Genomic DNA, 25,214 nt, shown 5'->3' on the forward strand with positions numbered 1-25,214 from the left:
TCAGAAGATATTGTCAAAGAGTTTTCCAAGATATTGTACCAATTTATATCCATACCAGCTCTTATGAATATTCTGTTTGCTCCATATCTTTTTTCAACACTTGGGATTTTTGTTTTTCATTCTAGCCACACTTGCAAGTGTGTGTGTGTGTGTGTGTGTGTGTGTGTGTGTGTGTGTGTTGAACACCTTTCATACGTTAGGTTTTTCATTTGGGTAACTGTTATGCTTGTTTTTCCTATTGGATTATCTGCCTTTTTCTTACTAATTTGAGTTCTGTATATGAGACTTCTGTTAGATATATGAAATGCAAATATCATCTCCCACCCTTTGGCTTTGTCTTTTCATTCTCTTAGTGGTAACTTGATGAACAGAAGTTCTTCCCTTCCCCCCATCCCCAAACCCCACCAGCTTTATTGAAGTGTGATTGACAAATAAAAGGTGTATGTATTTAAGGTATCAATATTTTGATATGCCACAATCAAGCTAATTAATATATCCATTACCTCACTTAGTTATCTTTGTGTGTGTGTGTGTGTGTGGTGAGAGCACTTAAGAGCTACTCTCTCAGCAAATTTCAAATATACATTTTCAACTGTAGTTACCATGCTGTATGTACATTAGATCCCCAGGACTTATCTTGTGACTGAAAATGTACATCTTTTGACCAACATCTCCTCATTGCCCCCACCTCCGTAGCCCCTGGATACCATCATTTTACTCTCTGTTAACTATGAGTTTGACTTTTTAAGCCTTTACATATAAGTGAAATATTGGAGTATTTATCTTTCTGTGCCTGATTTATTTCACCTAGCATAATGTCCTCCAGGTTCACCCATTTTGTCACAAATGGCAGGATTGCCTTTTTAAGGCTGAATAGTATTTCATTGTGCACTGCATTTTCTTCATTCATTTGTTGACAAACAGAAGTTCTTAATTTAATGAAGTCCAATTTATTTTTTTAATTGCTTTATGAACAGTGCTTTTGTGCTGCTTGTTTAAGAAACTTTTGCCTACTCTAAGGTTATGAATGTATTCTCTTATGTTTTTCTCCAAATGCTTTTTGTTTTACCTTTTTCACTTAAATCTAAGATCCAACTGGAACTGATTTTTGCATGTGGTATGAACTACTAGGTCATGGTTCTCCATATGTATGTGTGTGTGTGTGTATATATATATATATGTATATATATATATATATATATATATATATATATATATATGGAATGAAACAGGGTGGCCAGAAAAATATTGTAATTATATAATTATATAATAAACATATATATAATTATATAATATTATATATATTGTATTATTTAATATATATATATTTTTTTCCTGGCCACCCTGTTTCATTCCATTGATTCTTTTTGGCCCTTTTGATAATACACACTGGCTTAACTACTATAATGTTTGTTAAATTTTCTAGTAAACCTTGATGTTTAGAAGTTCAAGTCCTGTAGCTCTGTTGTTCTTCAAGATTGCTTGAGTATTCTTGATAGTCAAATCCCTCTTGATTCCTTTCAACCTTTTAAAAATTAATTTTAACTAGGGAGTTGTTTTGAATTTTTGTAAAAATTTCACCTCCCCAATTCTCTGTAATTTGATGTAACATTGTTTTATTTGTGATAATTTTCTATCTTAATTTACTAAGTAAACAATGAATCAATACAAAAGAAAACATGTGTATTTAAATTTACTTTCCTTCATTTTGCTTCACAAATAAGTATAATGTAACAAGATAAAAATAAAAATGCAGAAATAAAATAAGGATAAGAGTATAATGTAAAACGACAGATAAGATTAATTCAGGCCTGCTTTTTTGTATACAGAGTTAGGGCAGAAACTGTAACTCCCATTTTATTAGAGTCAAAGCAAAGAGAATCAGTTATGAGATTCACAGTATCCATATGTAAAAGCAAACCAGTTACCCTAAAGGAGAGTTTTTCCTAGTTGTAAAAACTGAAGATGTGAATTTTCTCCTTTTTTGGATTTTAAAGGTGATAACATGTGAAGTAGCAGTGTTTTGGGTAACATTTGGGACACAATTCCAAAGCCCAATTTATCTGAATGGACAGTTCTATAAAATCAGTAATATGGTACAAATTTTGCATAGTATTTAAAGCCTTATTGCCAGGTACTGTAATAAGTGCTTTTATTTGCATTTTTCATTTAATCATAACCTTTGACCGTAGGTGCTATGGTTATCTGTATTTCACAGATGAAAAAATTAAGGTAAATAACTTGCCTAAGGTTCTACTACAAATAAGTAATAGAATCAAGATTAAGTTTCGGGCAATTATACCTCTATTTCTACTACATGATTATGCTGATAAAAATTAAGTCTCATGCAGGATTTGTGCCTGAATTAGGGGTTTAGGAAATTCAGATAGAGCTAAGATTTTCCTCAAGAAACAGTTTCTAGGTCTACGTTCATATAGATGGGTGAAGAAAACAACATTGTATTTTCACAGCAATTTTGCTTGAGCTAAATTTGTTTTGCATGTTCTTTAGCTTCTTTTTTCCCCTTATTTTTACTTAACTAAATCCCAATCTGAATAACTATTGTTGAATGTGATCATTATCTTGACTATTATCACTTTTACTCTTGTTTTATGAGTATTAAGCTTTCAGGGAGCCAATTGGCTTGCCTAAATAGATCGTAAAGAATCAAAATATAAGCAAATTAAATTACTAAACTGCTTTGTACAAAGTCAGTTTTGTAGCATGTCTTTTTATATTTTTGCAGTTTTAAATTATTTTCTGAAATTTTCTTAAGATGCATGATATTTTGGAATTATTTCGTTGAAACTGGGGGAAAGTATTCAGTATGTTTTGCAGCTGGCATTCCTAAAGGCTGAATGAACATTGCAGAGCCAATTTAATTATGTTGTGATATTTATACTTTTGTTATAATTCTTGCATTTGAATACTTGTTTGTGCACATTGTTTTGACGTGAGCCTACTAATTTATGTTTGAATCTGCCTTAATTTCACAAAGAAGTAACACAATTTTATAGGATTAGTTCTATTCATAGTAATCTAAAAATAAAATATATTACAAATTTTAACATTTTCTATGTTAACTTCCAGGTTGGAGGTCTAGAACAGATGTGGAAAGATGTTCACTTCAGAGAAAGGGGTTGTGGAGGAATGGTTGTCAGAGTTTAAGGTAATATTTACTGTCTCAATATAATAATTATACTCCAAAGAAGTTTTGTCTGGGGTTTAAATCACAGTGGCTTTTTAAAAATATATTTTATTTTACTTTTTGTAATTTTTATTCTTTTTAATGACTGAAAGGCTAAATATCTATGGAAGCAGAAATATGTTCCAACAAATCTTAATAGGGAATTATTTATACATAGTAGTTTTTTCTAGGAAATCAATTCCTTTTTTTCTCCCAAGTGGTTAAAAGATTTTGTTTTCTCCTTTTCACAGCAACACCACAAAGAATGGTTAAAGTTTCTGATTATTAATGTTACCCTTTCTAACCACCATCAAAAATTCAATGTTTAAATGTTTCTCCCAGTTTAGAGGGCAAAGGGAGTGGGCATGATCAACAATGAGGAGAAGATGGAAAGATATTTGCCCACCTTTCTAACAATGGATTCTTCTCTAGCTGGTTAACTTTTGTTTTCTTGTCTTATGAAGTTTTCTCTATAATTGCTAAAATTGTGTTCTTTAACCAGTTAATTACCTTCTCCTTGTCCTCTGGGTCTTGTTACACATAATTACGTGAACTTCATGATCATGAACCAGAGGAATGAAGAGTTTTTAATGCAACTATCAATTTTTTGTCTAGCCTAATGAGCCCACCACTTTCTGGGACAGATGTGTTGTCTGACAAAGTCAGACTTAATTGGCTTGTTTCAGTGAAGGAGACTGCAACAGGCACTATATGGCCAACTTACCAAACAGAGGAAAAGACAAAATTATTATAGTATTTGGAGGAAGGGTGAAATTCAGATGAAAAATTAAAAAAAAATTTTTTTTTAATGTTTATTTATTTTTGAGAGAGACAGAGAGAGGGAGAGAGCAGGAACAGGGGAGGAGCAGAGAGAGGGGAGACACAGAATCTGAAACAGGCTCCAGGCTCTTAGCTGTCAGCACGGAGTCTGACACGCGGCTTGAACTCACAAACCGTGAGATCGTGACCTGAGCTGAAGTCGGACACTTAAATGACTGAGCCACCCAGGGGCCCCTAGATGAAATTTAAATGGAGTAGTATTTTGATGGGCTTAACACAAAGCAGAGCTGTGTGTAATGGAGTTAAAATCTGGTATGGACTTCAGAGTGGACCCAGGATCATGTTGTCTTGGAAACTACACAGTTAACATCCATGTGGAATGTTGTGTTCAGAAACCCCTTATATGAAGCTCTGCATCTTGACTAGAAATCAAGCCTGCTTCTCTGTTTCAAGGTGACTTAGATCCTTCAGGAAAGAGTGGATGTTTCATTCTTACTGATATATGTTTAAACAGCAAAGTTTTTGATATCTATGATTTTAGATAACAAGGCTCCTCAGTGAATAAGGATATAGCTAGTCACTCCAAAAAGGGAGGTTGTTATGACACTTTAGCTGCAGTGTGTCCTTGAGAGAAGTGGTGTTTCCTGTTAATTTTGCAGCTGGTCTTATCAGTCATTATTATCTCATCCTGACAAATGTCTGGGCAGATTTTTACTTTGTAATTTATTATAGTCATGAGTTGAGTATCCTTCTACAGATCCCCTAAATCATCATAACGTGAGGTAGAATCTTATAAAAGTGCACTGTATATAGTACCTTCTACATATTTTAATAATTTGATTACATTTTGTATGTGCTTTTTTCCCCTGCATATGTTGTTTTTGTGAGTAAGTATTCAAGGTTTTAAGCTTTTTTTGCTTTAGGAGTATTTAATTTGGTTCATTATACCATGATTTTTTTTTTGACAGTTGATGGAAATTGTCAAATTTAAAAGTTGAGTACTATTAAGGATTCTTATGTTTGATAATGAAGTCAAATTTGCAAAAGCAGATATAGCCAGTTAGCCATTTTTTAATATGGAAGTTGTGGAAAGAGGGCCTGTTAAAGGATGGTATAGGGGAGGGGTCAACTGTTAAGGCAAGTAATTGAAAATCATGACTGATTCCTTACCTTCCTGCCTGTTTGTTTATTCCCTTCCCCTCCTGGCTTGGATACATAGCACCCTAGTGAGTGTAGCAGTGAAGAGTAAGGTAAAGGGGCAGTGCAGCAGTATGGGCAACACTATGCCCTAGTGCTTGAAGAAGTGGGTAGCTAGGGTGGAGGGTTGCAGAGGTGACATGTAGAAGACTCAACCAGAGGGGTTACATTGGTAGGTTGGTTACTCTGAGTAAATAAATAAATATATGGAGGATAATGGGAGTTAGGTTTCTCAGTGTCTGAGAAAGGAATTAGAAACATGGAATGGGGAATGGCAAGAAAGAACCTTAAGGTGTTAGATTGGAATTGTAAGAATCAGTATGACTCATGGATCTAAATATGTATGTGATATCATTATACATGTATATCCGTATGTAAATGCATACATATATTTCCCAGGTTTGTTCACTGGGAGGGCTGAGAAACAATGACAGTTACACCCCAGTAGTAATGAGTATACTATGCACCCAGATCTTATTTTCTAAGTACCATTTTCCACTAAAAGAAAGTAGGATGTGAATAAAGTATTATCTAAATAATATTTTATCTATATAGTGTATTAGTGAGTAGTGCTATTTTATCAAAATTTTTATAAGTTTAATTCAAGGATAAAGAAACTTTTCCATTGGGAGGATGGGAGTAAAATCCTGGGCCCTATGAATTAAAAAGTAATTTAATTTAATTTTCTTCTAACCCCCAAGATTAAATTTACCCAATTTCCAGTCAATTTAACTCAGTAAATGTTTTAAATTATTGTCAAGTCTGTATTATAGCTAGTTAAGAAGACATTTTCTGTTTCTTGGTTAATTTGGTAAGCATTCCTGAAAATTATTTTGAATGTTATTCTGAATTGTGTTCATGTATGTTGAATTCAGCTCTGTTTACGTTTAATGAAGAGATTAAGGTTATCAGGCAAAATCAGCAGCATATTAAAGGTAATAAAAGGTAGAAAAGTACTTGAGAACGTATCTCTTAAAAGTATTTTGTCTTTTGAAATGATTTGTAATGTTAATTACATATTTTGGTTAAAATAAGAAAGGAAGTTTGGATGTGCACATATATATATAGAGAGAGAGAGAGAGGGAGAGGGAGAGGGAGAGGGAGAGGCAAAGAGAGAGGGAGAGAATGAGAGGGAAAAGGAGGGGGGTATTGAGGGAGAGAAGGAGTTGGAGGAGAAAGCCTTTGCTTGGTTGTTGAATTTAATAACCATGGTACTATTAAAGCTAAGATCATCAGATTGATAAAGTAGTACAAAGCGCATTGGGCTGAGAAGTCAGAAACCGTTTGATCTAATCATAATTATTCTGCTGTGTGGTTTTATGATGTTGGAAAAATCACATAACTTTTTTGGGTTTCAATATCCTCATCAGAAAAAGTGAGTGGGTGGTCTGTGAAGATGATTTTAGTTTTACGTTGTTCCATGGTCACAGTTTGAACTCCCAACCTAACTTCATTCACTATGCTCTCAAATGCACAAAGACAACACAATTTGTTGTGTGAAAAAAAAATTTTTTTTTGCCTTTGGAAAAACTTTTCAGTATATACTCTAGCTATAGGCCCTCATTAGTATTCTCTTTATATACCAACAAAGTGATTCGATTTGAGACTTCATTATTTTAATATTTTCTGAATCATTCAGTTTTTATCTTTTCAAAGATTGATTTGTAAAGTGTTAACTTTCAGATTGTATTGTGTTTTCCTTAATGCTATGTGTAGATTTATCTAGCAGAATTCTAGACTGCTAATTTTTCAATTTTCTGGTAGTCACTGAATCTCAAAATCTAGTCTTATGTGTAATGTTGTTGAACAGAGTTGTTTTATTTATTGCCTCTCCATCCATCTGTCTATCTTCATTAATTCTCTTCTACCCAACCCATATCACCTCCTTACGTTTTTAAAAAGCCATCTGCCAAATGATACTTTAGTATGAAACATCTGTCTTCTTCAACTTTTGCCAAGACTAATTTCCCATTACTTTTTTTTTTTGAAATTCTGCCTTCTGAAAAGTGAGAAAACTTAGCTGGTATTTAAGAAGGCCGGTACCTTTGAACTAGTACAGTGCAAGAAAATTCAAAGGTTTGCTATAGTAGTACTTAAGTCCACTAGGCATGGTTAGATCTTAAGTTTTTCAAAACACTGTTTATAAACACAGAAATTATATTTTCTCCCCTTCTATAGACAAAAGTAGCTTTTCCCACATTCACAAAATGAAATAACGACAGACTTGTGCACTAAGTTTTAGAAGACACTTCCTCTCATTTAGCAGCACAGTGTCCTGGGTCCAGGATATTTTCTGGAGTTTGTCTCTTCAGAGAAGAACTATCCTTTTGTCTTTGGCTGTTTCACAGACAATGTTTTATTTCATGAAGGTTAATTGGTACATAAATTGAAAATTATAATGAACATTTTTAATGAATGTTCCAGTTTTAGCCTAAATAGTATATGTAACATTATAATAATCTTTCTATTTACTAATCATTTTTAAAATTTATATTTCAATTCACTCCATTTTAGATTTTATAGTTAGACATACACATCTATATAATAGTGTATTTTATATATATAGTTCAGGTTCATTTCCATTCAGGGGGTTAGAAATCTGTTATTTATAGGGATACCTGGGTGGCTCATTCGTTTAAGCATCTGACTTCTGCTCAGGTCAGGATCTCATGGTTAATGGGTTCAGCCCCATACTTGGCTCTGCGCTGACAGTTCAGAGCCTGGAGCCTACTTTGGATTCTGTGTCTCCCTCTTTCTCTGCCCTCCCCCGCTCACACTCTGTCTCTCTCAAAAATGAATAAACATATTAAAAAAACTTAAAAAAAAAGAAATCTGTTGTTTATTTGACCGTTACTCCCTTTTATATAAATTCCCCTAGTGTAAGGTTACTCTTGATCAAATAACGGAAATGGAATGTTGCCTGGAGATCTTTTGTTACTTGCTTTTGAAATATTGAAGAATGCCCTAATCTCCTCTTTATGTAAGCAATTGCAGTGAAACTTTCTTTTTTTACTCTGGAGAATGGTGGAAGGTTTCCAGACAGTTCATATTTACTTACTGTTCTGGTAAACAAAACTATCTTATTGAATTAAAAAAAGAATCTATTCATTTATATATCTTAAGATGTAATATGACCTATTTTTAAAGAATCTACTGAAGTGTAAATAGTGGCAGTGTTTATTCTCATTTTGTTCATCTATACTAAATCCCTTCAGCGGAGGTTTGAGTATGAGGCCTTGTGCTGAGTGCTGTGGATGGAGAGATAATAAGATAGTTTTTGCCCTTAAGGAACTCATGGTAAAGTAAAAATGAATCATATATCCTTAGTACAAACATTTATGCTGTTTAATTTTCAGTGTGTGTTTATGCACATGTACATGTATATGCACTAATCATAACTTTTAAATTATTAAATACTAGGAGATGGGACAAATAAGAAATAGTATATACCGTGGAATGACTATTAGCAATATCCTGAGACACTGTATCTACTGCAAGATTAACATTTGTTGACTGATTAATTGAGGTAATTTGCATGAGAAAAAATAATGACTTGGAGACAGATATTAAGGAAGAGGTATACTCTAGAAGGGTAGGTTTTTGTCATTTGTTATAATGAAGTGTTTTGTTTTTGTTTTGTTTTGTTTTTTTCAGATTTCCCTAGTACTTTTACCCCAAACCGTCTGATACTGGAGTTTGATCTCTTCCCATTCCTCTCTGGTCATGGTGTCCTTTCTGAATGGGTGGTACTGGCAAGCTGTAATTAGTGGCCCATATTTTATTTTATTTTTATTTTATTTTTTTAATGTTTTTATTTATTTTTGAGACAGAGAGAGACAGAGCGTGAGCAGGGGAGGGGCAGAGAGAGAGGGAGACACAGAATCCCAAGCAGGCTCCGGGATCTGAGCTGTCAGCACAGAGCCCGATGCGGGGCTCGAACCCACGGACTGCGAGATCACAACCTGAGCCGAAGTCGGACGCTTAACTGACTGAGCCACCCAGGCGCCCCTAGTTATCCATATTTTAAATGGCATTAGGAAAATTAGTTTGCTGGTAGTATGGCTATCTTTTTCACCAGTTCTGAGAAGAAAATTTGCCCCCAACTCTGTTAATTGAACAGCCTTATCTAAGTTAACAGTCACCATATATAACTCAGGAGTTACTTTGGTAGATAATCTGTGGCTTTAAGGTTGAAACATTAGATCCATATACAACGTGTTTATTAAGAGGTAGGATCAATACCACTAATGAGATTTTGAATTTATATGATACTACAAAAAATATATCTCTAGCTTTACATATGTTTTGTATTCTCATTTCTAACCCCAAACTGTTCAATCAAAGATGAAGTGTTAATGTTAATTTTTATCCTTGTTGATGACAAGAAAATTAAATATGTTTTTTGTTGAGATATATTTCACATAACATAAAATTCATTGTTTTAGGCTGAAAATATAGTGGTTTTTAGTATAGTCACAATGTTATGCAACTAACACCAGCATCTAATTCCACCACCCCAAAAGGAAATTCCATACCTGTCAGTCACTCCAAATCTCCCCCACCCCTCAACCTCTGGTAACAAGTAATGTACTTTCTATTTATGGATTTGCCTATTATAAAAATAAATTTTTTTTAAATTTGTTTAGACACTACCAGAAACATCTTTATCAAATTATGCCACAAATTTGAAAGACAAGAGTTCTTTAGTTTCATCTCTGTATAAAGTTATCCAGGAGCCACAAAGTGAGGTAAGTACTCTTATAGTTTATTGTGCTTGTAGTATTCATTTGATTGATTTTTAATTTTTTATTGTGAAATATCACATATATATAAAAGAATTAGAAAAAGTATATGTTTAAAGAACTTTAATATATATTATGGATTGTTTATCTGATTACATTTGGGAAGTGGTGTAGAGGGGATGAGAGTAGAATACGGTATTTTCAAAAAAATGGTTGAATAATAAAAAAAAAGAACTATAATAAAATGAACTTCACTGTATCATCCCCTAGGCCAAGAAGTAGATTATTACTATATTCTAAAAGCCATCTCTGAACATGTTCCTCCTCTTCTTTCTATCTATCTATCTATCTATCTATCTATCTATCTATCTATCTATCTTGCTAGAGGTAGCCTAGAAAGTCAGCGTCATTATATGTCTTTGTTCATTCAGCAAATATTTGTATGCTCACTATAAACCAGCTTTAATGTTAGGCAATAGAAAATCAAAGAGTAGTAACACATGGTCTTTATCTTGAAAGAGGAAAAGGAGAGAAAATAAGTAAATACATGCTTTCAAGGGAATGCTTAGATGCATATGCATAAGTTTTCCAGATATGTAATGTGAAAGGACATTCTAAGCTGTTGGAATAGTATATGGAGGGCTGAGAAAATGCAAAACACTCAAGGAATGGCAAGCAGTTTTGTCTGGCTGATGTTTCTCTGTGCTTCCTTCTTTTCTCTTGCCCCCACCCAACGCCCCCATTTCCTTCTCTTTTTTTAGAAAGAAAATTTAGTTTGAAGGTGGTAAAATGATTTATACTTCAGATTCTGGTGCTTGTAAATCCCACTATTCATAATAGAATAGAAAAGGATTGGAAGTAGTGTGGACAATAAAAGGCATGGCATTTGGAAAATAGCAAATACGCTAATGCAATAGTAAACAAGAGAATAAGACTGGTGGTACTGAACTGAAGCTGGAAAGATTGGTTTAGGTCGTAACCATGGTGAGCCTTGAACTCCATCATAAGCAATTTAGACTTTTGTACTGAAGGTATGACTTGATCAGATTATTGTTTCAGGAAGGTGGCTATGTGGAAGATAGATAGGAGAATGGAAAAATTGAAAGCAAGACTAGGGTACTAGGATAATAGCCTAGGAGGAAGCTATTGAGAACGGAAAGAGGTGGAATAGAGGAGAGGGATACGAAGAATGTAATTCTTTTTGTACACAAGTTTGGTAGATGACATGGCAGCTCTGACACCACTAGTCTTATTACTTGATGGTAAAATAACTCATACCCTGGAGTCCAGTCCTATGTGGATCTATGTGCCTTTTGGATTAACCTTCCAAAACTAGAGCCTGTTGTTATTTGAGTAGTTAACCTCTTCAGGAAGGAGGTCTGGAAAACCCAGCTTCTACTGATTATGCTATAAAGTGCATCACGACTGTTATGTGCAAAAGACAAGACTAGGGGTGAAATTGACAAACCCCAAACTTGTCCTGGAAAAACTGAATAGAATAATCACATTTTGCTTGTTCTTTCCTTTTCGCCAAAGCTCTTTAATTTGTATAACATGTATAGGTAGCTTGTTTTCTTGAAGGGTTTTAGTTTTCAAAGTATTTCGGTGGATGCTATTTTAAGGTTTTCCATGTGTAAGAATTATTTCACCAAACAGAGTAAGTATAGGTATAGCTTTATTATTTTTTTAATAAATGAAATCTTGTTTCTAATTTACTGCTTTATATTTTGAAATTACCCTGTGATGAATGTTGATTTAACCAGGCTATGTTGGATATAGTTTGTAAGGTAAATTTCTGATAGACTAGTTTGGTTCATAGCATTTCTTTTATTCAAAGTAAATACAACTCTTATGGTTCAGAGCAGTATTTCTCAAAGTATTTGTGGTGAAGGACCAGTTTTTAAAAAAATTTCAGTCTGTTGCAGACTAATAAGTGTACCTAGTGCACATGATTAACATGAAACTCACATCATATGTGAGGTAGCACATAAACTTGATAACCCCTAACTGATCTATACTATATCCTGTTAAGTAAGTTTGCTGATCACCAACTTGGATGGTGAAGCAATATCAAGTTGCTATAAAAGTCTCTTAATGTTTCCTCTCAATTTCTGTATTTACATTGTTTCCTCTCAATTACTGATAACATTTGTGGCTGGTCTTCAGTCCATGGGCCATGCTTTTAGAATCACTAATTTAGGAGATTTTGCATTGAAGTTTGTTTTATGTTTTTAGCCAGATTTATGTGGTGAAGATAGTGTGTATTCTGTATTCTTAAAACCCAACTCAATCTTAAAAAAATATATTTAGAAGGGCTTCTAAAATATAACAGTGTACTCTATTTGAACATCATAACCCTCCTTTTTCTCTTTAGAATATTTTGTATCCTAATTTGGAAATAGTCCCAAAATGTTGATATCATTCATTGTCTTTTGGCATTTTTGAAATTTGGAACATTGGTTTGGGTGTTATTTGAAGTTTAGCAAATTTGGTATTTGGATTTTAGTAATAGTACTTTTTCATTATTTAGTTTAATTCTTTAAGTATTTTTTGAACCCATAAATGTTCCAGAAATCACTTAGAAATGTAGCAGTGAACAAAATGGACTAAATTCTTTTTTTTAAGTTTATTTATTTTGAGAGAGAGAGAGAGAGAGAGAGAGAGAGAGAGAGAACACATGCATAAGTGGGGGAGGGGCAGAGAGAGAGGGAGAGAGAGAATCCCAAACAGACCTTGCACTGTCAGCTCAGAGTCCAATGCAGGGCAGGGCCCATTCCCCTGCAATGTGAGATCATGACCTGAGCTGAGATCAAGAGTCCTACGCTTAACCAACTAACTAAGCCACCCAGGTGCCCCAAAATAGACTAAGTTCTTGACCTTCTGCATAAGAACTTTTAGGTGAGATAGATGTTATACAAATACCTAAATGTATAATACAGTGTCAATTAGTGATAAAATTATGAAGATAAAGTGGAGTAGGTAAAGTATGTGTTGAGACTCAGGAGCTCTTGGTTGAATCAGGTCTGAATGAATTAGGGGGAGAACATAAAAACTAGGGGCAAGAATTTTCCAGGAGAGGGAATAGTAAATGCAAAGACCCTGAGATAGGAATATGTGTTATATTCAAGAAATTGTAGAAGCAGTTTATGGGTACAATGCAGTTTGCTTGACTAGTGTATGTATCTATCTAATCTATCTATTTCTTTAAAGTGGGCTTGAACTCAGCAACACTGAGATCAAGACCTGAGCTGAGATCAAGAGTCAGACACTTAACCGACTGAGCCACCCAGGAGCCCCTTGACTGATCCTTTTAATTGCTGTAACTTTAAGAAAGGCATAGGGGCGCCTGGTTGGCTCCGTCAGTTAAGCGTCCGACTTCAACTCAGGTCACTATCTCACGGTCCGGGTCCGTGAGTTTGAGCCCCGCATCAGGCTCTGGGCTGAGGGCTCAGAGCCTGGAGCCTGCTTTGGATTCTGTGTCTCCCTCTCTCTCTGCCTCTACCTTGTTCATGCTCTGTCTCTCTCTGTCTCAAAAATAAATAAACGTTAAAAAAAAAAAAAAAAAAAAAGAAAGGCATATGATTAGAAGCTAACAGAGCTCAAGTCTGTTATGAAGCCAGCTGTTTTTTGAAAGAGTCACATAAAGTCTGGTGTTCTAGGCATAGGGAGCCCAGAGTATGGAGAGATCAGTTCAGTGGCTATTGGCACCTGAATAGTGGTGTCCTTCCAACTTCTATATTTTTTCCTACCTATGTGCCTCATTAATAGTTCAATGTAAAAAATGTACAAGATTTTCTTGTAAATATACCCAAACTTAACTCTTTCCTAACTTCTATCCCTGCTTTAGTCATTCAAAGGCATTTTTTTTTCGTATTTAAAATAAATGTTTACTTATTTTGAGAGAGAGGGAGGGGGAGCACAGGCATGAGCGGAGCAGGGGCAGAGAGAGAGAGAGGGAGAGAGAGGGAAAGAGAGAGAGAGGGAGAGAGGGAGAGAGAGAGAGAGAGAGTCCCAAGCAGACTGTGCTGTGAGCTCAGAACCCAATGTGGGGCTCAGTCCCATGAACTGTGAGATCATGACCTGAGCTGAAATCAAGAGTCAGATGCTTAACCTACTGAGCCACCCAGAGGCATTTTTATGTCACATTTCTATTACCATTAGAGGGACTCCTGGGTGGTTCAGTCAGTTAAGCATATGACTCTTGATCTCAGCTCAGGTCTTGATCTCAGAGTCATGAGTTCAAGCCCCGTGTTAGGGCTCCACACTGGGTGTGGAACCTACAAAGAAAGAAAGAAGGAAAGAAAGAAAGAAAGAAAGAAAGAAAGAAAGAAAGAAAGAAAGAAAGGAAGGGAAAGAAGGGAGGGAGGGAGGGAAAGAAGGGAGGGAGGGAGGAGGGAGGAAGAAAGAAAGAAAGAAAGAAAGAAAGAAAGAAAGAAAGAAAGAAAGAAAGAAAGAAAGAAAGAAAATCTTAGGATACAGACTTCTTATCTAAAAATAGATTTTTGTAAAAATTTCATTTGTAACTTCTTTTAGAATTTAGAATATATTTTAGAATGGTAATAAGGTTATGATTAGATTCTCATTAGATCCATAAAAAGCCCATTTAACACCTGAAAATATACTTGAGGTACAGTTCTTTCTTAATAGTACTGTAAAATCCACCCACCAAATAGAACAATATATCCATGAGAAAATACATACAAAAATTCGAACCAAACACTAGTAACATAACATGTTCTAATGCTCCATTACTTGTCTCAAATATATTCAAGTTAGATAAGCCAAATACTACCTATATTTCATACATTATGTATCTTTCTATTCTTTTCTGATATTTTTCAGGTGTGTTTGTAAAGGAGTCAAAAAGTGTTGGCTGCAGTTCTGAGCTTTGTGAGCTGCATAATTTTGGTCATATTAGATGGCCTCTTTGTCTCAATTTCCATGTAGAAAGTATGGATAATGATATTCTACCTTACAATGTTGTGGGAATTGAATAGGTTCAAGTGCTTTGAAAGTGCTTTGCAAGTTATAAAACATTGCACAGATAATTGGTATTTCTCTCTCTCTTGGTTTGATATACATAATTTCATTTAATCTCACTGCAGTATCATAATTTCTCCACCCCATTGAATCTGTCTTCATTTGGTTATGCTTTCGTAAAGCAAAAGCCCTTTTAATTTTGGATTTTAAATTGGTTATAAGGTCTTTGGAGGGTGTTCTGATTAAAATTTATTTATGTGTTCATGCCGATTATTGAATAAATTTTTAACATAAGATTTTATAATTTTGCAGATACTTGTTAGATTATATCAATTGATTTAACCAAAACACTCGTAGGTATTTAGAGATGACGGATGTTCTACAATAATACAAGATTATTGACACTGGCCCACAAAGAAATTTTAAAAACTCCCCCCTGAAAGCTAAACATCTCCCTACCAGTTTTTCTTTTTGCCTGCTACCCCAACCCAATTATTCCAAATTTCTACCTTGAAAACTTCTCTAGCTATGTATGAGTAGGGTTACTTTTCCTCTAACTTTCCAGTTTCCTGTTACCCTTGTCATACCACAGTGGACACCTGTTGCCCTCTAACAACCATTTTGAGAGTGAAAAAAAATACTCCTTAACTGTCAGAAGTTAGATAATTTTTCAGTAGGAAAGACTAGTTTGACTTAATGTTCATTAAAGTGTAAATTTTGCTATACCTTGTTATAAATAATACTGACTTTAATTATACCCAGTATACATTACATATTTAGCATATTTGAAATCATAACATCTCCTGTAAATTAGTTTCTGTTTATTATAATTACTGGAAGTAGAAAATCAGTTTAGTAAATTGACTTAAATCTATTGCCTAAGTTAGCAAAATGAATGAACTATAGTCCATTGAAAATATAATAGCTTGATGCTTTGAAAAATCAGTATCCTGTGACATATTTATGACTTGTGTGTGATCATTGTATATGCTTTCAGGTAATACTTACATATGAGTCACTTATGTTAACTTTCTGATTAAAAAAATGTCTATGATATAGATACAGTCAGCTCTATTGACTGGGTAACGCTGGCATGTGGTGGGAGAGGAATAGGTTAAAAATAACTTTAAATCATGTTTCAAACAAAACGGCAGCAATGTTTAGATTATCCAGGGGCAATTAACCATGGTTACAATAGGGATCTAGATTTAGGGGTGCAGTAATTATTCAGCTACTCCACACACATAGCTGTCGTATGCTGCCTAATTATAAGCTCAGGAGGGTGATGTGATGATAACTACCTAGCATTCCCATTTCAATTTCTCCATCCCAGTAGCCAATCATGTATATATTGGCATGTTTTATCAGGAAGTAGGATATTAAGGATATTAAGGAAGAAACTTCTTATAGCCTAGCTATTTAAAAAAAAAATTTTTTTTTACATTTATTTATTTTTGAGAAACAGAGTGAGACAGAGTGTGAGCAGGGGAGGGGCAAAGAGAGAGAGAGGGAGACACAGAATCTGAAGCAGCTCCAGGCTCTGAGCAAGCGGTCAGCACAGAGCCTGATGCGGGGCTTGAACCCACGAACTGTGAGATCATGACCTGAGCCAAAGTCGGACGCTTAACCGACTGAGCCACCCAGGAGCCCTAGCCTAGCTATTTTAATAAGTTAAAAAGATATGGTTTAAATACCAATACTACTTTAGAGTTATAGGATATTTAAAAGTTTATTAAGTGCTTTCAAGTACGTTTATTTTGAACTGTTTGACCTTCCACTAGAAGTAAACTTTCAAAGGTTTGCTAAATAGCTTAACAGTGAATAGTTTTGCTTCCAAAAAAATGAAAACATTTATATATTTCAGTAATTACCAACAAGGAAAAACCATTTATATTTCATATGTCAGTGTCTATTCAAATGCAGTGGAACCCTTGAATTAACACTTGGTCTTTTTTCCAGTTGCTAGAACCCGTCTGTCACCAGCTCTTTGAATTCTATCGCAGTGGAGAAGAGCAGTTGCTTCGATTTACACTGCAATTTCTTCCAGAATTGATTTGGTGCTACCTTGCAGTCTCAGCCAGCAGAAATGTGCATAGCAGTGGATGTATCGAAGCTCTTCTTCTAGGGGTTTACAATTTGGTTTGTATTTAATGTAGTTAACAAGTGTTTGCCAAAAGCAGATCTATAACTTTTATAGCAAACGTGAAGACATAATAGCAACTACTTTTCATTTTAGTGAAGCTAGTATTTGTTTTTCATACATCAAATGACTCCTATCTCATTCTCCTAAAAATAACTTTATTGAGGTTGAAGGCTATACAGGCATACATATAACTATGTAAATATATTTTTTGGAGTTGATTGAAGACTGAAAATCAGACCATTTCAGTTCTTTTATAGAGGTATCTCAAAATATCAGTGTTGATTTTTTTTTTTAATTTTTTTTAACGTTTATTTATTTTTGAGACAGAGAGAGAGACAGAGCATGAACAGGGGAGGGGCAGAGAGAGAGGGAGACACAGAATCGGAAGCAGGCTCCAGGCTCTGGGTCATCAGCCCAGACCCCAACGCGGGGCTCGAACTCACGGACCGCGAGATCGTGACCTGAGCTGAAGTCGGATGCTTAACCGACTGATCCACCCAGGCGCCCCGAATTTTTTTAAACTTAAAATCTATTGTCTGTAAATTGTCTGTTAGTGACCTTCACAAAAAGCTTGGGAAAAAAGATCTAGTCTAATATGTGCCACTAATAATTTCATAAAATCTGGACTATCACCAGAGTTCAAACCATTGATTTAACATATAGTTTGCATTACTCTTTGTTTATTAATCAATATGATATTTTACATATTTAAGATTTGTACTTTCTTAAAAAGAAATTTAAGGGCCTTTTCTTGACATATTTCATAACTATGTTAATGAATTTAGAAAATGTGACTTTTTACATGAGAAAAATCAGTGATTATTAAGACACTACATATCTCTATTTCAGCCTTCCTTAAAACTGTGTTCCTTATATCTTTCTTGTACCTTGTATCTTTCTTTACTTATATCTTACTTGTATCTTAAAAAGGAAGGTTAACTCCTGTTGTTTATAAATAATTGATCATTGATTGTCTTAGTTTATGATTTTAGTCAACTTTAAAATTCCTTTCCTCTCAGATCTTTTTTTCTTAGACTAACAGTTTAAAGTTAGCTCTTAAACTTATGTGTAAAAAATAAATATTTTAAGTTTTTTTTCACTTTTATAGGAAATAGTTGACAAACAGGGACATAGCAAAGTATTGAGTTTTACGATTCCGTCTTTATCCAAACCATCTGTATATCATGAAGTAAGTAATATTTTATCAAAGTAAATTTTTTAGTTCTAAGATTTGAAGGTGTTATAAATTAGGGTCTGGTTATTGAGGCAAAAAAAAAAAAAAAAGATTGATTTATTAGTACCTTAAAAAGTGTAAAACACCACACAAAGTATTTACTATACCCTAAGTGAAATGAGAACTCAGTATCATAAAGCTTTAAAATCTGATTACAAGAAAGCTATCAAAAATAATCATTTTGAAGTATTTTCTCTGATCAATAAAACTAGTCTAATATTTTTGTGTGTGGCAGTTGTGTATTTCTGGGGTAGAATTTTTTAATTAAGTTTTTATTTTAATTCACCAGCGGTGAGGTAGACTTTTTGAAAGTAAATTATTTTATTTCTATTTGTGGTTTGTATTTTAATTATTTGTGAAATATTTGAGCAGAAAATTTAGTATGCAGTTGGAATATTTTTAAGACATATGATGTTCGTGGCCATCATTCTTAGTGGCGCATATATTCTTAATGTCACATTTTCAACAGAATGGCTTTTTTTCCCTTCATTCAAATGTCTCTTCTTCAGCCTTCCAGCATTGGGTCCATGGCTCTGACTGAGAGTGCGCTATCCCAGCATGGTTTGTCGAAAGTTGTGTACAGTGGACCTCACCCCCAAAGGGAGATGTTGACAGCACAGAATAGGTACACTGTGGAGACATAACCCACTATTCTAATCCACCACACTGGTTTTTAAAAAATTATTTCAGTACCTTTATAGGTAATCTTTAATGAGTTGTATGTAACAGGTTTTTTGTTGTTGTTGTTGTTGTTGTTGTTGTTTTAAATATTGGGTCATTTTATACAAGGGAAAAACATGCTTTCCTAATTTGTTATTTTGTACTTGGATTCGGATGTCATCTGGAACACTGAAATTTTGAGATCATTTTCAGATGACTGTTACTTGGGAAGTCTTTTTTCTTTTTAGTTTTGTATCATTACTGGTATAATTATATTGTATAAGTCTGTTCTGTAATATAGTATTTTTCCCCAATGCCTGCTAAATTATGATTGACTTCTTGGAATTCTAAAGATTTATAAATATTCTTTTGGTTTATCTTTAGGTTTGAAGTATTGACATTCCTTTTGTTGTGTTACAATGCTGCCTTAACCTATATGCCCAGTGTTTCTCTTCAATCATTGTGTCAGATTTGTTCAAGGTAAATAAAAATTCAAATGTTTTTAATATTCAAATATATGAATCTAGGATTGCTAGTTTGTTACATATCTAACTTATTTTTGTTTTGTGTAATCATTTGTTTAAAACATTCGAGAAGTTAATATGAAGCTTAGCCTAGTCAACACATAGAAAGTTCTCTATAAATGAAGTTCCAAAAAACATAACGAAGAGGGTAAAGCTGAATAACATTTCAATGGAATATTTAATCAGGTATTATTCTATATAATTAAAAGGATGCAACTGTTATGACCTTTTGATTTTTGACATGTGGCTGGTTTCTGTTTTGTTTGTTACTTTGATTTTATTAATTTTATTGTGCTCTGATTTGGTATCAAGAAATAAGTAAGAGATACTAGTTTTTAAACTCTCCTTGTTAAAAAAAAAAAAAAAATAGTTGAGCCAAGAGGTTGCTTAAATAAATTATGACAGTCTTTAGGTAGACTATACAAACATTTAAAAATTCCTATTTAAAGGTATTTAATGACAGTATATAGGGTATCATTCCAGCATTGACTGAATATGACCAGAATATTAATAATACTTATATCTAATTGGTAGAATTATGGTTTGTTTTCATCTTTTCTGTGTGATTTTTTTTGTCATTCTTTAAATTTTCTATGATGAACATATTACCTTTTTAAAAAAGAAAACAAAAGAGAAAACAGAGAAAATGCCTTTGGAAATTCAAGTAATAAGGGAAAATATGGACTTAAGAAACTTGTAGAATAATTTAGATTTGGGGAACTTATTTAGAAGATATAACTTTGGGGGGCACCTGGGTGGCTCAGTCAGTTAAGTGTCCGACTTTGGCTCAGGTCATGATCTCACAGTTTGTGAGTTTGAGCTCCGCATCAGGCTCTGTGCTGACAGCCCGGAGCCTGGAGCCTGTTTCAGATTCTGTGTCTCCTTCTCTCTCTGCCCCTCCCCTACTTGTGCTCTGTTTCTCTCTGTCTATCAAAAATAAATAAATGTATAAAAAAAATTTTTTTTAAATAAAAAAAAGAAGACATAACTTTGGAAAGTTAGTAAGAGGGAGAGTATATAGAGCAATACTTAGAAATCAAAACAAAACAAAAAAACCCAAAAAAGCATAAATTGATAACTGAATAGAATAGGAAACAGGGATAGGACCAGAATAGGATAGGACCAGAGGGAGAAAGTAAGTAACAAGGCATGGAACTTATTAGAGAAGATAGAGAAGTGGAGAATCTTTCAGATAATTCCTGAATTGGAATTTGGTTATGTTTCCCAGACCTTAGAAGATGGCACCAATGTACCGTCCCTCCCATTTACTGAAGCTTTCTAATGTTTCTTATTTTAAATCCTTTAAAGAGAGAGATATATAGAGTTTTGAATTTCACAGATCTGTAAAATTTCAAAAAGTTAGAGTGGGTGGGATATCTGTATAGCATTGCCAACTTTTTATTTTGCCAAGTCAGTATCTTATTATGAATTTCTACCATTCTAGTAATGTTTTGTTAACATTATTTAACAAAAGGGAGACGATTTGAACATCAAAAGAAGTGGGGAGAGTGGAAGTGAGGGACAACAATTTATAAATTAAACATAGGATGTTTAGCTTTTCTTGTTTCTCATTTCACTATGATCCAGTGAAAACTTTGTAATGGACTAAAATGAATGTGAGGACCAGCCCTTCAGAAACATTTATTTAAGGGGTAACTTGATGTAGCAACTTTTACCTGTAGAACTTAAAACACACTATAAAGCCCAAGTATACTCTAAAGCAGTGTCTTAGATGGTAGGACCCAGGAATAATGTTCTAATACATTTGAAGCTCTAATATTCTAATACAGACAGATAATACAACCTCCTAAATAAGAATGACTATTGATGTTTTCTTGAAACCACTGATGGAAATGTCAGGAAAGAACATATATCACTGGTTTCTGTCCTGTGTGACTCCTATGGACTGCCCTATAATATAATTACTTTCACATTTTTGGTAGAAAATTGCTAAGATACCAATTTTAACTAACCAGGGAACTGTGTAATCCTTCAAAAGCACAAGTAATATCTGGTTTTAAAAACAAGGAGAGGGGGGCGCCTGGGTGGCGCAGTGGGTTAAGCGTCCGACTTTAGCCAGGTCACGATCTCGCGGTCCGTGAGTTCGAGCCCCGCGTCGGGCTCTGGGCTGATGGCTCTGGGCTGATGGCTCGGAGCCTGGAGCCTGTTTCCGATTCTGTGTCTCCCTCTCTCTCTGCCCCTCCCCCGTTCATGCTCTGTCTCTCTCTGTCCCGAAAATAAATAAACGTTGAAAAAAAAATTAAAAAAAAAAACAAACAAACAAGGAGAAATACAGATTAAAAACTAGCTGTAGGATTTTGGCCAAGATTTTAGTAGAGACACATTAGATTAATTCTATGCCACCAAAGAAAAACTGAAAAAAGGAAATCTTTGTACGAATGTTCACCAGCTGGAAGAGAATGAGGGAGGAAAGAGGTCTAAATAATCCAAAAGATTTAAGCTATTTAAGTAATGCTAACTCTTAAGCCACAGAAGATATATAAGAGGAACTCTATCAAATTTGTCATACATGTCTTTTTTAGTTTGCTTTTGTTTTTTTAGATTCCCTATTCCTGTGTTCTCAATGGTTTAAAATCTAGTTATTAATTTCTCGTAACTCCTGACTTCCTGAATCGTTTATCAAATATTCTGATTAAGATATTTTGTACATTTTTAAGACTAATAGAAAAGAATTAGAAAACACTTGTATCCGATCAAGCAAAGCCTAGTCCATGTCTATGGAAAGAAAATTGATTACAGCACTGTGATGGCAAGTAAGTTATAAATGGTTATGATAGTGAAAGAACAGGAGCTTCCTGATGATATTGGTCCTAGTATCACGCTACGGCTAATCCAGCCCTTTTGGCCACGTGGCAGTTGTTTTAGATTGCTACTCAGTTTGTTTGTTGATGATAACTATGCCAAAATGATTGCTTTATCTAGGAGGAAGGATACAACCAGAAAAATTTCATGGAACATTTGAGCTAGATTCAGTGACAAATGTATCCCATTCTTTCCTTAACCTTCTGATTGTAATGAATTATGGAAGTAATTAAAACAATCTTGGTTGCTTCCCACCCTCCACCCATACATACATATCCCTTCTAGGGGCACCATTGGTTGAGTGTCCAACTCTTGATTTTGGCTCAGGTAATGATCCTAGGTCGTGGGATCAAGCCCTTGCTGGATTCCAAGCTCAGTGTGGCACCTGCTTGAGTTTCTCTCTCTCTCTCTCTCTCTCTCTCTCTCTCTCTCTCTCTGTCTCTGTCTCCTTTAGCCCCTCTCTCTCACTCGTGCTTTCTCTCTAAAAAAAAAAAATAGTAATAGGGGCGCCTGGGTGGCGCAGTCGGTTAAAGCGTCCGACTTCAGCCAGGTCACGATCTCGCGGTCCGTGAGTTCGAGCCCCGCGTCGGGCTCTGGGCTGATGGCTCAGAGCCTGGAGCCTGTTTCCGATTCTGTGTCTCCCTCTCTCTCTGCCCCTCGCCCGTTCATGCTCTGTCTCTCTCTGTCCCAAAAATAAATAAACATTGAAAAAAAAATAGTAATAATAATTAAAAAAAAAAAGAAAATTTGCAAATCCATTCTACTCAGCAAAAATGTTTGGTTGCTATAAGCTTTGCTTTCCTGGTTCAGACTTAAGGCCAACTTGATAGCCTGTATTTTCCTCCTGTGCAGTGTGTATGGACTACTTGAAGAAGAGACCTGAAAAGAGGCAAGAACTAGACTGAATGAGTTTTAGTCAAATTTTTATTTTCACTAATACTAAACATTATATATGGCCCTCCTAAAAGGACTATAACCACCAATACTGCAAATGAGTTTTGTTAGTATATACCCAAATCCTCTAAATTGTGGGAAATAAGTTTCTTTTTTTACTGTTGACATCTCTTATAATATAAGGCTGTTTAACAGATGGCTTATCTTGCTTTTGGTGTGGAATATAAATATTAAAGATGAAACTGTACTAAGCTAGTAAGTTAAATTATTTCTCATTGTCTAAGGTACTCTTAATTTTGTTCACATGGTGAATCACCTGGCTGACTGACTTGGATACATACTGCTATGGATTCTTGATCAGTGTATTTGTTCTTGTGTATCTGTAGTAAAACCCTGCCCCTCTCCACACTTCTATGTCAGCTTTCCTGACCACCTAAACAGATTTCTTCTTGTTTTTTGTTAGGGATACCCTTAGTGCAATTAAGCCATTCTGTGGATTAATTCTCCTGACTGATAAAATTATATGTGTATATCCTATATTACATACGACATAAATCACTTAATATATGTTTTTACATATATCACTTAACATGTGTATGCCACTTTGTCATCATCCAATAAATGACAGCTATTATATATTGTACACTAATGCTGAACACACATGCTTACTGTGGATGCATAGCATCATTTTTTTTCTTGCCTGTTTGCTATTACTGACATTTAGAGAGCATGTCTTACACTAAATCATGCCTTGTTGAAAGAACCTACAGTTGACTTTTCATTGCTTCTTATTTGTGAACTTGTTTTTTAACTTATCTAAATCTTCTCCGTCCTTTACATCCCAATTAAAATACATCTCCTCCAACTTGAGAACAATTTTCGTATGTGCTGTTCTCTTGAGGAAAGTGATAGAAGATTTAGACTTTATTAAGCTCCTAATTTCAAAAAGCAGAAGCATGAGAACAGAAAAGTGCTCATTACTGGATAGGCAGTTCTTATTTCCCCTTTTTCTGTTTCCCTGGCCTTTTCATCTCCCCTCTCCTCACTTGAAAAGCAGAGCAGAAAAGGAAGAGGATTTGAAATTAGTTTGTTTTATTTTATAGTCTATACTTTTACCCAGATGGATAGGAAGTAGAACTGGACCAAATTTAGTAGAACTGGACCAAATTTTAAATATTTCTCAAACTAAAAGTTAGAAAAACATTTTTTCCCTTTTTCTACCTAGATTTTACTTACTGGTCTGATGATCTGGCAGTAGCTAATCTATGTTCTTTTCTCCTTTAGGTTCTGGTATATTCATGAATCAATACTCTCTCCAGTTAGCCTTATTGTAATTGTGCCTTCTAATTATTTTGTGGTAACTCAAAATATATTGACAACACTCTCAAAAGTTTACTTTTGGCTAGGAATGAGACAGCCCAACAGAGAATGAGAATCATGGCAAGAGTTTTCCTCACTTAAAAAATGATACTTAGAACTTCTCCCAGAGATGTATTTACAAAATATGCCTCCCCGAAGTATTTTTGTTTAATGTGGTTTATGACTTGGGGAGATACCTATATGTGACCAAAGAGTAAATTTAATACAGAAATAGGAGTAATATCACCCAGCTGCTCTTTTGTAGGGCTGGGTGCCTATGTTTTGAATTTGTAAAATTCAGAGAAACTTCAGGATACTTCTTTGATGAAAAGAAGAGTCAGGCATTCATGTGGCATTGATCATTTTTATTTTGTTCTGCATTTTATTTAAATTCAATGAGGGATCTCTGAGAAAAGAATATCCTTAAATAGAGAGATCTGAGACCTGAAAAGTAAGTCAGAGAATTCTTGATTATTAAAAGGAATGACGAAAAGAAGGTAAAGAGATTGCTCTTTATCAGTTAATGATGCAGGTGGATAGGATTAGATGATTTTGGGTCTTGGCTCAAATGTCACTTTCTTGGAGAGGCCTTCCATGACCATTGTTCTTTTTTTAATTTAAATTTTTTAAATTTACATACAAATTAATTAGCATATAGTGCAACAATGATTTCAGGAGTAGATTCCTTAAT

The 25,214-nt window shown here is 34.5% G+C and overlaps 1 protein-coding gene across 4 annotated transcripts in view; it reads left to right on the top strand.

The window, feature by feature from the left end:
- HYCC1 (hyccin PI4KA lipid kinase complex subunit 1) overlaps positions 1–25,214 on the top strand; it is a 105,927-nt gene that overhangs the window by 48,089 nt on the left and 32,624 nt on the right. For all 4 annotated transcript variants that reach the window (XR_015246331.1, XM_025929683.2, XM_025929682.2 and 1 more), the window contains exons 2-7: positions 3,091–3,169; positions 9,811–9,912; positions 16,846–17,025; positions 18,138–18,218; positions 18,773–18,888; positions 19,308–19,403. Coding sequence is in view for 3 of the 4 variants with exons in the window: in XM_025929683.2 (XP_025785468.1) it covers positions 3,119–3,169; positions 9,811–9,912; positions 16,846–17,025; positions 18,138–18,218; positions 18,773–18,888; positions 19,308–19,403 (626 nt within the window). In the remaining variant the exon portion in view is untranslated. The remainder of the gene's footprint in view (positions 1–3,090; positions 3,170–9,810; positions 9,913–16,845; positions 17,026–18,137; positions 18,219–18,772; positions 18,889–19,307; positions 19,404–25,214) is intronic.

This window comes from Puma concolor, chromosome A2 (genome assembly GCF_028749965.1).
Source record: "Puma concolor isolate L17-30 chromosome A2, mPumCon1.1.hap2, whole genome shotgun sequence".
In the NCBI taxonomy this organism is placed as follows: Eukaryota; Metazoa; Chordata; class Mammalia; order Carnivora; family Felidae; genus Puma; species Puma concolor.